The sequence below is a fragment of the Cynocephalus volans genome, chromosome 8, assembly GCF_027409185.1.
Source record: "Cynocephalus volans isolate mCynVol1 chromosome 8, mCynVol1.pri, whole genome shotgun sequence".
In the NCBI taxonomy this organism is placed as follows: domain Eukaryota; kingdom Metazoa; phylum Chordata; class Mammalia; order Dermoptera; family Cynocephalidae; genus Cynocephalus; species Cynocephalus volans.
This window is the reverse complement of record NC_084467.1, coordinates 71,049,418-71,061,482: the sequence shown is the minus strand read 5'-3', so window position 1 is coordinate 71,061,482 and position 12,065 is coordinate 71,049,418. Positions and strand designations below refer to the sequence as shown.

The 12,065-nt window shown below is 48.2% G+C and overlaps 1 protein-coding gene across 1 annotated transcript; it reads left to right on the top strand.

Annotated features, from left to right (window-relative positions):
- Positions 1–874: 874 nt before the first annotated feature.
- Positions 875–5,897, top strand: LOC134384930 (uncharacterized; the record flags this gene model as incomplete). Its single annotated transcript, XM_063106747.1, is given in 2 exon segments — positions 875–5,506; positions 5,508–5,897. Coding segments are annotated over 2 exon segments (5,022 nt in total), but the record flags the coding sequence as incomplete, so codon positions are not given.
- Positions 5,898–12,065: the final 6,168 nt, after the last annotated feature.

The following is a 12,065-nucleotide window of genomic DNA, read 5'->3' as shown; positions in this document are numbered from 1 at the left end:
CTCTCTCCTCATATAATTCCTATTTTCTAATTATTATTCGTAATGAAAGTAGTGTTTTCCAAGCTAGCCGCAGTAACGCCATTCCGCAAGGCACAGAAAAATACCCTAGTAAAAAAAAAAAAAAAAAATCAACAGCAGTTTCCAGGGCGCCCTTCAGCTGTTTCAAGAACTCCCACATGACCCGCGCTTTTTCCCTGGCCTTGTTTAAACCGACCAATTACCTTGCTTCTCGCTTCTGTACCCGCGCTTTTTGCTATAAAACAAGCTCAAAAACTCTACTCGGCGCGCGCCAGTCTACCGAGAGACTGAGCCGCCCGGGTACCCGTGTGTTCAATAAAACCTCTTGCTAATTGCATCCGGAGCCGTGGTCTCGTTGTTCCTTGGGAGGGTCTCTCCTGACTGATTGATTGCCCAAATCAGACGTCTCTCATTTGGGGGCTCGTCCGGGATCAGACCCCCACCCAAGGACCACCGACCCACCAACGGGAGGTAAGCTGGCCAGCGATCGCTCCGTGTCTCGTTTCTGTGTCTGACTCCGTAACTCTGACTGTCCCTCTGAGTGCGCGCATTTTGGTTTCAGTTTGTTCCGGGCTGATCGCTCTGGGAGCGACGTGTGAGTAGCGAACAGACGTGTTCGGGGGCTCACCGCCCGGTAATCCTGGGAGACGTCCCAGGATCAGGGGAGGACCAGGGACGCCTGGTGGACCCCTCAGGAGAGGATCATTATGTTCTGATCCCACTGCCGCGTCTAGAGAGGCGCGCTCTGCCATCTGACTCCTTCTTTTGTCTCTACGCTACTCGATCTCGCCGCCGTTTCTGGTTTCTTTTTGTTTTGTTCCTGATAGGCCTCTGTGTCGTGGTCCCTCTCTTCGAAATGGGACAAAATAACTCTACCCCTCTCTCCCTCACTCTAGATCACTGGAGGGACGTGAGAGCAAGGGCTCACAATCTGTCCGTGGAAATCAGAAAGGGAAAATGGCGGACCTTTTGTTCCTCCGAGTGGCCCACGTTCGGTGTTGGGTGGCCGCCGGAAGGAACTTTTAATGTCTCTGTCATTTCCGCAGTTAAAAGGATTGTCTTTCAGGAAATCGGGGGACACCCGGACCAAGTTCCATATATCGTGGTGTGGCAAGACCTCGCCCAGAGTCCCCCACCATGGATGCCGCCCTCTGTCAAGGTCGCTGTCGTCTCCAGTCCAGAGAGGCCATCCGCTCCTCCCCGACCCCCCATCTACCCGGCAACCGACGATTCGCTCCTTCTCTCTGAGCCCCCGCCCTATCCGGCAGCCCTGCCACCTCCTCTGGCCCCTCAGGCGGTCGGACCGGCGCCGGTCCAGGCGCCCGATATTTCCGATCCTGAGGGACCAGCCGCGGGGACCAGGAGTCGCCGTGCCCGCAGTCCGGCAGACGACTCGGGTCCTGACTCCACTGTGATTTTACCCCTCCGAGCCATAGGACCCCCAGCCGAGCCCAACGGCCTAGTCCCTCTGCAATATTGGCCTTTCTCTTCAGCAGATCTTTATAATTGGAAATCTAATCATCCTTCTTTTTCTGAAAATCCAGCAGGACTCACGGGGCTCCTTGAGTCTCTTATGTTTTCTCATCAGCCCACCTGGGACGATTGCCAACAGCTCCTACAGATTCTCTTCTCCACGGAGGAACGAGAAAGGATTCTCCTTGAGGCCCGCAAGAACGTCCTGGGGGACAACGGGGCCCCTACTCAACTCGACAACCTCATTAATGAGGCCTTCCCCCTCAATCGACCTCAGTGGGACTACAACACAGCCGCAGGTAGGGAGCGTCTCCTGGTCTACCGCCGGACTCTAGTGGCAGGTCTCAAAGGGGCAGCTCGGCGCCCCACCAATTTGGCTAAGGTAAGAGAGGTCTTACAAGGACCGGCAGAACCCCCTTCGGTTTTCTTAGAACGCCTAATGGAGGCCTATAGGAGATACACTCCGTTTGAGCCCTCTTCTGAGGGGCAGCAGGCTGCAGTTACCATGGCCTTCATCGGACAGTCAGCCCCAGATATTAGAAAAAAGTTACAGAGGCTAGAGGGGCTCCAAGATTATTCCTTGCAAGATTTAGTGAGGGAGGCAGAAAAGGTGTACCACAAAAGGGAGACAGAAGAAGAAAGAGAAGAAAGAGAAAAAAAAGAGGCAGAAGAGAGAGAAAGGCGGCGCGATAAGCGCCAAGAAAAAAACTTGACTAGGATTTTGGCCGCAATGGTAAGTGAAAAAGGTTTTAGAGATAGGCAGACAGGGAATCTGAGCAACCAGGCAAGAAAGACACCTAGGGATAAAAGATCTCCTCTGGACAAAGACCAGTGCGCATACTGTAAAGAAAAGGGTCACTGGGCAAGAGAATGTCCCCGAAAGAAAAACGTCAGAGAAGCCAAAGTTCTGTCCCTAGATGACTAGGGGAGTCAAGGTTCGGACCCCCTCCCCGAACCCAGGATAACGCTGACTGTGGAGGGGACTCCCATTGAGTTCCTGGTCGATACCGGGGCTGAACATTCAGTTTTGACCCAACCCCTGGGAAGGGTAGGGTCCAGACGGACAGTCGTACAAGGAGCAACAGGGAGCAAAGTCTACCCCTGGACCACAAAGAGACTTTTAAAGGCTGGACATAAACAGGTGACCCACTCCTTTCTGGTCATACCCGAGTGCCCCGCCCCTTTGTTGGGTAGGGACCTCTTAACCAAACTAAAGGCCCAGATCCAGTTTTCTGCTGAGGGCCCACAAGTAACATGGGAAGACCGCCCTACACTGTGCCTGACCCTGAACCTAGAAGAAGAATACCGGCTACATGAAAAGCCAGGTCCCTCCTCTATCGACCCATCCTGGCTCCAACTTTTTCCCACTGTATGGGCAGAGAGGGCAGGCATGGGACTGGCCAATCAAGTCCCACCAGTGGTAGTGGAACTAAGATCAGGTGCCTCACCGGTGGCTGTTCGACAATATCCAATGAGCAAGGAAGCCCGGGAAGGTATCAGACCCCACATCCAGAGGTTCTTAGACCTAGGGGTCTTGGTGCCCTGTCAATCGCCCTGGAATACCCCTCTACTACCTGTAAAAAAGCCAGGGACCAATGACTATCGGCCAGTCCAAGACCTGAGAGAAATTAATAAAAGGGTACAGGATATTCATCCCACCGTCCCAAACCCTTACAGCCTTCTGAGTTCCCTTCCGCCCAGCCACACTTGGTATTCAGTCTTAGATCTCAAGGATGCCTTTTTCTGCCTCAAGCTACACCCCAGCAGCCAGCCGCTATTCGCGTTCGAGTGGAAAGACCCAGAAAAAGGTAACACAGGTCAGTTGACCTGGACACGGCTGCCCCAAGGGTTCAAGAACTCTCCCACTCTCTTCGACGAGGCCCTCCACCGAGATTTGGCCCCCTTTAGGGCCCTCAACCCTCAGGTAGTGCTACTCCAATATGTAGACGACCTCTTGGTGGCAGCCCCCACATATAGAGACTGCAAAGAAGGGACACAGAAGCTCCTACAGGAATTGAGTAAATTAGGGTACCGGGTATCGGCTAAAAAGGCCCAGCTCTGCCAAAGAGAGGTCACCTATCTGGGGTACCTACTCAAGGGGGGAAAAAGATGGCTGACCCCGGCCCGAAAGGCTACTGTTATGAAGATCCCCGCTCCCACGACCCCCAGACAGGTCCGTGAATTTCTGGGCACTGCAGGATTCTGCAGGCTCTGGATCCCTGGGTTTGCTTCCCTAGCTGCACCCCTGTATCCCTTAACAAAGGAAAGCATCCCTTTTACCTGGACTGAGGAACATCAAAAAGCTTTTGACCACATAAAAAAAGCCTTGCTGTCAGCCCCCGCTTTGGCCCTCCCAGACCTCACCAAACCATTTACTCTATACGTAGATGAGAGAGCCGGTGTGGCCCGGGGAGTGCTTACTCAGACTTTAGGACCCTGGCGGCGGCCAGTAGCTTACCTATCAAAAAAATTGGATCCGGTGGCTAGCGGGTGGCCCACCTGCCTGAAAGCGGTTGCAGCCGTGGCACTCCTTCTCAAGGACGCTGATAAGTTAACCTTGGGACAGAATGTGACTGTGATTGCTCCCCATAGCCTCGAAAGCATTGTGCGGCAGCCCCCCGACCGGTGGATGACCAATGCCAGGATGACTCATTACCAGAGCCTGCTGCTAAATGAAAGGATATCGTTTGCACCCCCTGCCATCCTGAACCCAGCTACCCTCCTACCAGTCGAATCGGAAGCCACCCCAGTACACAGGTGCTCAGAGATCCTCGCCGAAGAAACTGGAACTCGACGAGACCTGAAGGACCAGCCATTGCCCGGGGTGCCAGCCTGGTATACGGACGGTAGCAGTTTCATCGCGGAGGGTAAGCGGAGAGCAGGGGCCGCCATCGTAGATGGCAAGCGGACGGTGTGGACAAGCAGCCTGCCAGAAGGTACGTCAGCCCAGAAGGCCGAACTAGTGGCTTTGACGCAGGCATTACGCCTGGCCGAAGGAAAAAACATCAACATCTACACCGACAGCAGGTATGCTTTTGCCACTGCTCACATTCATGGGGCAATATATAAACAGAGGGGGTTGCTCACTTCTGCGGGAAAAGACATTAAAAACAAGGAAGAAATTTTGGCCCTGCTAGAGGCCATTCACCTCCCTAAGCGGGTCGCCATTATCCACTGCCCCGGCCACCAGAGGGGAAATGACCCTGTGGCCACCGGGAACCGGAGGGCCGACGAGGCTGCAAAACAAGCCGCCCTGTCGACCAGAGTGCTGGCAGAAACTACAAAACCTCAAGAGCTAATCGAACCCGCCCAGGTTAAGGCCGAGCCAAGAGAGCTCACCCCTGACCGGGGGAAAGAATTTATTCAGCGGTTGCATCAGTTGACACACTTAGGACCAGAAAAGCTTCTCCAATTAGTAAACCGCACCAGCCTCCTCATCCCGAACCTCCAGTCTGTAGTTCGCGAGGTCACCAGTCGGTGTCAGGCTTGTGTCATGACAAATGCGGTCCCAACCTACCGGGAGATCGGAAAGAGACAACGAGGAGATCGACCCGGCGTGTACTGGGAGGTAGACTTCACAGAGGTAAAGCCTGGCCGGTATGGAAACAGGTATCTGCTGGTATTCATAGACACTTTTTCCGGATGGGTAGAAGCTTTTCCTACCAAAACTGAAACGGCCCTGACCGTCTGCAAAAAGATATTAGAGGAAATTCTACCCCGCTTCGGGATCCCTAAGGTACTCGGGTCAGACAATGGCCCAGCCTTTGTTGCTCAGATAAGTCAGGGACTGGCCACCCAACTGGGGATAAATTGGAAGTTACACTGTGCGTATAGACCCCAGAGCTCAGGTCAGGTAGAAAGAATGAACAGGACAATCAAAGAGACCTTAACCAAATTAGCCTTAGAGACCGGTGGAAAAGACTGGGTGGCCCTCCTTCCCTTAGCGCTGCTCAGAGCCAGGAATACCCCTGGCCAGTTTGGTCTAACTCCTTATGAAATTCTCTATGGGGGACCGCCCCCCCATACTCGAGTCTGGAGGGACATTGGGTCCCAATGATAATTTTCTCCCTGTCTTATTTACTCATTTAAAGGCTTTAGAAGTTGTGAGGACCCAGATCTGGGACCAGATCAAGGAGGTGTACAAGCCCGGTACCGTGACAATCCCCCACCCGTTCCAGGTCGGAGACCGAGTGCTTGTCAGACGCCACCGACCCAGCAGCCTTGAGCCTCGGTGGAAAGGCCCGTACCTGGTGTTGCTGACCACCCCGACCGCAGTAAAAGTCGACGGTATCGCTGCCTGGGTCCATGCTTCTCACCTCAAGCCTGCACCACCCTCGGCACCAGATGAGTCTTGGGAGCTGGAAAAGACTGATCATCCTCTTAAGCTGCGTTTTCGGCGGCGGCAGAACAAGTTGGAGTGAAAACCCTCACCAGCCTGTGACCCTCACCTGGCAGGTACTGTCCCAAACTGGGAACGTTGTCTGGAAGACAGAGAAAGTCCAGCCCCCTTGGACTTGGTGGCCCATTCTTACACCTGATGTATGTGCCCTGGCGGCCGGTCTTGAGTCCTGGGATATCCCAGAAACCGATGTATCAACCTCTAAGAGAGTCAGACCCCCTGACTCAAACTATGAGAACGCTTATAGACAGATCACCTGGGGAGCCATAGGATGCAGCTACCCTAAGGCTAGGACCAGAATGGCAAGTTCCACCTTCTACGTGTGTCCCCGGGATGGCCGGTCCCTTTCAGAAGCTAGAAGGTGTGGAGGGCTAGAATCCCTGTATTGTAAAGAATGGGGTTGTGAAACCACGGGGACTGTTTATTGGCAACCTACGTCCTCCTGGGACCTCATAACTGTAAAATGGAATGACACAGAGCGATCATGGGGTGCCCTACTGGCAACCTGTGAAAAAACCGGCTGGTGTAACCCCCTTAAAATAAATTTCACAGAACAAGGACGGCAATCCAAAGAGTGGATAATAGGAAAAACCTGGGGATTGGGATTCTATGTGTCTGGATATCCAGGCGTACAGTTGACCATTCGGTTAGAGATCACCAGCAAGCCAGCTGAGACAGTGGGCCCCAACTCCGTCCTTGCGAAACAAGGACCCCCTAACAAAAACCCCCCTTCCCCAACGAGGGAAGCGCCGCCCATCTCTCAACCCTCGGCGGCTCCTAGCCAAGTCCCCACGGTACTGGAGGGAAGTGTTGTCCTGAACACCCTGTCTCCCACCACGGGCGACAGACTCTTTGGCCTTGTGAGGGGGGCCTTCCTAGCCTTAAATGCTACCGACCCAGACGCCACGAAGTCTTGCTGGCTCTGTTTGGCCTTGGGTCCCCCTTATTATGAAGGAGTTGCCTCCTTAGGAGGGGCCTTCACTTATACCTCCAACTATACCCAGTGCCGCTGGGAGAGCCAAGGAAAGCTTACCCTCACTGAGGTCTCAGGACACGGGTCGTGCATAGGAAAGGTGCCCTCTACCCATCAGCATCTTTGCAATCAGACCCTACCCATCAACTCCTCCACGGAACATCAGTACCTGCTCCCCACCAACCATAGCTGGTGGGCCTGCAGCACCGGCCTCACCCCCTGCCTCTCCACCTCAGTTTTTAATCAGTCTAAAGATTTCTGTATCCTGATCCAGCTGGTCCCTCGCATCTATTACCATTCTGAAGAAACTTTGTTGCAGGCCTATGACGATCCTCACCCCAGGGTTAAAAGAGAGCCTGTCTCACTTACCCTAGCTGTTCTTCTGGGGTTGGGGGTCGCAGCAGGTATAGGTACTGGCGCATCCGCCCTAGTTAAAGGGCCCATAGACCTCCAACAAGGCCTAGCCAGCCTCCAGACCGCCATGGATACTGACCTCCGGGTCCTCCAGGACTCAATCAGCAAGCTGGAGGACTCGCTGACTTCCCTATCGGAGGTAGTACTCCAAAATAGAAGAGGCCTTGACCTACTGTTTCTAAGAGAAGGAGGCCTCTGCGCGGCCCTAAGAGAAGAGTGCTGTTTTTATGTAGACCACTCAGGTGTGGTGCGAGACTCCATGAGAAAACTCAAAGAGAGACTAGATAAAAGACAGTTGGAGCGCCAGAAAAACCAAAACTGGTATGAAGGGTGGTTCAATAACTCCCCTTGGTTCACTACCCTCCTATCAACCATCGCCGGGCCCCTATTGCTCCTCCTTCTGTTGTTCACCCTCGGGCCCTGCATCATCAATAGGTTAGTCCAGTTCATCAATGACAGGGTAAGTGCAGTAAAAATTCTGGTCCTTAGACAAAAATATCAGACCCTAGACAACGAAGACAACCTCTAAATTCGCTCTAAGATTAGAGCTTCCCACAAGAGAAATGGGGGAATGAAAGAAGTGTTTTCCAAGCTAGCCGCAGTAACGCCATTCCGCAAGGCACAGAAAAATACCCTAGTAAAAAAAAAAAAAAAAAATCAACAGCAGTTTCCAGGGCGCCCTTCAGCTGTTTCAAGAACTCCCACATGACCCGCGCTTTTTCCCTGGCCTTGTTTAAACCGACCAATTACCTTGCTTCTCGCTTCTGTACCCGCGCTTTTTGCTATAAAACAAGCTCAAAAACTCTACTCGGCGCGCGCCAGTCTACCGAGAGACTGAGCCGCCCGGGTACCCGTGTGTTCAATAAAACCTCTTGCTAATTGCATCCGGAGCCGTGGTCTCGTTGTTCCTTGGGAGGGTCTCTCCTGACTGATTGATTGCCCAAATCAGACGTCTCTCAGTAAAACTATCCTTTTCTTTGCAACCAGAAATATGTATTGATTATTGTGAACGTTGATTTGGTTACTTGGAAAGCCATTTATGCCCTCGTTCTTGTACCTTAAAAATTATAATTTTTAAATATTTTAGCTTCTGCAAGAAAGATGTGTTAGTGGTGTTTTTATATAAATGATGCAAACTTTTGTATTTTGTGAGCTTCCCAGAAAGGCATGAAGTTTTGGGCTTAGCATAACAATACAATGCAAACTGCTGCTCTTCTAAACTCTGAATGTTCTTTGCCCTTATTGGAACTAGGCGAGGACAGAGAGCATTAATTGTCTTGTTATAACCAAGGTGACATTAGTACAAAATAAAAATTTTTATCGGATTAGAAAGGTAAAGTAATGGCAAGAAAGCAAAAAAAAAAAAAAAAAGAGAGAGAGAGAGAGAGAGAAATCTTACAAATAATATTTGTTGCGCATGTAATATGGGTGGGTCAAGCACTATTCCAGGTCTGAGGGTTGTATCAGTGAACAAAATTGACAAAAACCCCACCCTCCTGAGGCTTATATTCTAGTGGGGGAAGGCCACTTGAGTGAAGGGAGAGAGACAATAATAACCATAATGAATATATAGTATGTTAGAAGGTGAAATGTGCCCACTATGAAAGACAAAGAAGAGTAGGGTAAGGGAAGTTGAGAGTGTATGCAGAGGCAGGGCGAGGGGAGGGGTGACCCAGGTGGCATCCCAGAGGGGGTAATGGTAGGTCTTAAAGGGACGTGTGAGCAAAGACTTGAGGGAGGTAAGGAAATTTTCCCAACAAATGTCTAAAGATAAAGCCTTTGAGGCAGAGGGAGGAGCTTCAATGAAATCCCTGAGGCAGGAGTGTTTCTGGTACATCCAAGGAACAGCAAGATGGCAAATGTGGCTGGAACAGAAGCAGCAAAGGGGGCATGGGGAGAGACAGATCAGGGAAGGACGTGTCTAGAAAATGCATGTGGGTGATCATCTAGGGACCCGTAGGCCATTGTGAAGACTTTGACTCCTGAATGACCGATTTATTGTCCTTGCCTCCTCCTCCTCCTTTACCATTATCACCTTCACTGACAAGGCATTTACTGAACACTTACCTTGATTTGAACAATAATAAGATTTTAAAGTTTTAAGAGTATATTCCCACGATTTTTTTTATTCTCATCAATTCTATTCAATCCAAAGATACACGCTGAATTCCTAATATGTGTAGAACTGTGTGTTTAGTCTCTATTTTAAAAATAGAGGCTGCAGCCTGTTGGAAGCTGACCGTAGAATATGATGTTCCAGAACCCTATTGAACAGGACACAATACCAAGTGTGCTATATGTATTAACTCGCTTAGTCCTCACAGCAACCCTCTAAAATGGATGCTGTTACTTTACCATTTTACAGATGAGGGCAATAAAGCACAGAAAAGTTAAATAACTCATCCAAGACAGTAAGCCACAAAACTGAAACTTGAACTCAGGTATTTTTGACTCCAGTGTCTGTGTTCCTGACCATTCGCAATACTACCTTCTATTGTCATAATTCTTTATAATACCCGAACTCTTTGAAATGCTTTGTTTATTCACTTGTTCATTCACCAAACATTTATTGACATCCTACTCTCTTTTCATCACTGTTAGGCATTGTGGGATCAGGGCAGGTGCGAGCCTCTATGGTGTCTTTGTCTGAATTAGGAAAAGGTGTCTCTTCTTGAAGATCCTTTACTTTCTTCCATCAGAAAACTATCATAATATTCTTATTTTTTAACAAGACATTTACTGCCATTGCTAGAAAATTTCATAATATACAGATTTATTTGTAAGTCCAAAGGTAGAATAAATATAAAATCCAAAATATTAAAGATGTTTATGATGTAAATAATGCCCCTTAGATGTGGTACCCCTGTGAAGTGCACGACCTGAAGAGCTGTTCACGTACGTGATGCCCCATGTGAGCCAAATAAAAGATAATCAAACATTGCTCCCTAGAGACGAAAAACAAAGCACCTAGGGTAGATCAGAAAACTCCTTTCTTTTCTACAAGGCTTTTTGGAGTTTTATTTGTAGATTCTTTCAAGATCTTTCCGTATGAACTCAGATAACTCAGCAATGTTGAAAGTTGTTATTTGAACAGTAATAAGACATAAAGTTTTAGGAGTGTATTCCTGCCATGATTTAGGCATCATCTCTCATTCTTATCAATTCTATTTAGCTCAAATATACATACTGAATTCTGAACAAACTATGTGCAAAAACTATGTGGTAGGCATATTAAAAAAATATGGACCATAGCCTATTGGGCACAGACCATATACTGTGATGCCCTAGAGCACGATTCAACTGTACCTGCTGCCAATTCTTCATAATATTTATATCCATCTCAGCTGACAATCAGTTACCTACTTAGAAGAGTTTTTTTCTCTCACCAAGATTAGAATATACCTATGCCATTAATTTTATATTAATTAGAACTTATCCTCAAGAGATTTTAGATTATGACTATTTATTAATCCCATCTTTACAAATAAAGAAAAGTTTAGAGAGGCTAATGGAGGGAATAGCTTTAAACTCAGGAATTTCAGTCTCCAAAGCCTACCATACCAGGCTGTGTCTCAGCATAGGTGGGAGGATGACCAACTCCAACTCCCCTTGCAAGTTAATAGAAAAAAAATTGGAGGTGAAGATGATGGAAGTAAAAGCAAACACACCAGCAGAATGACAAACTAGCAATGGTCCTACCTGCTTGCTCATACCTGACCAGACCTGGCACAATTCTTCATTGTTGGGCAGCCAATTCAAATGCCTGAACTCTGAACTGTAATTTCAAAGGCATGGCATAGTTCAAGAATTTGCTGCAAGGTTCATTATTTGGCTTTTCTTCTCCATCTGTACTTGCTTTTAGGCTTAGATACAGTGCTTTTGAGAGGGTAATTTGAAGATATCGGGGTTTATAAAATAAAAATAATGAACACGTACTGAAAGTTAACCAGGTGCCAGGTACTATTATAAGCATTTTATTGTATTAACCCATTTAAGAAGTGCGAATCACCCTAAACCCCATAGAGAACAAACTTAAAGAGCTGAAGCAAAACTTTGAAATATTTGGAGCTCAAAGACTGGGTGAAGGAATTAATATTAAGAAATCTTTGTACTTCAACTCTCCCATGTAGCAACTTGGCCCTGAAGGCATTGTCAACAAACCAGTGGGTGAGACGTTTCAGCCACAGGAACAAGTGAAACTGTGCTTATGAAAGGTATTAAAACTTCATCTAATTCTTACATCCAAATGATCTAAATGGCCTCTTTTTTTTACTTATTCATGTAGTTTGTAAATGACCAACTTTTTTGGGGTATCGTCACAAAGAAACTATTACTTTCTTGTAGCTGATGAAAATAATTCTTTTGATGTTTGTTCTTAATTCCTTTCCTTCTTTTTAAAAATCTATGCCTGTACTCTGTTTTCTCTACCCTATCATAAACCCCTCAAGATCAGGGGCTAAGTTTTATGCCTCTTCGAGATTTCAAGTGTTTAACTTCTACTTTGTACATGGAAGACATCATTCATTTATTCATTAATGATTTTTTTTTTGAGCAACTACTATGTGCCAGACACTGAGTTGTGTTAGGGGGTATAATGGCAAATAAGATTCAGTCCTTGCTAAAACTGTCATTGTGATAGAGACACCAGACAGTATACAGGCTATTATTTCATTGCAGTACAAGTATGTAGGGCAAGACAGGTGCTCACTGGAAGAAAAGAGCAGCATCAAACTCAATCTAAAGTGATCAGAGAGAACGTGGAAAATATTTGTTACCAGAGAAGGTGAT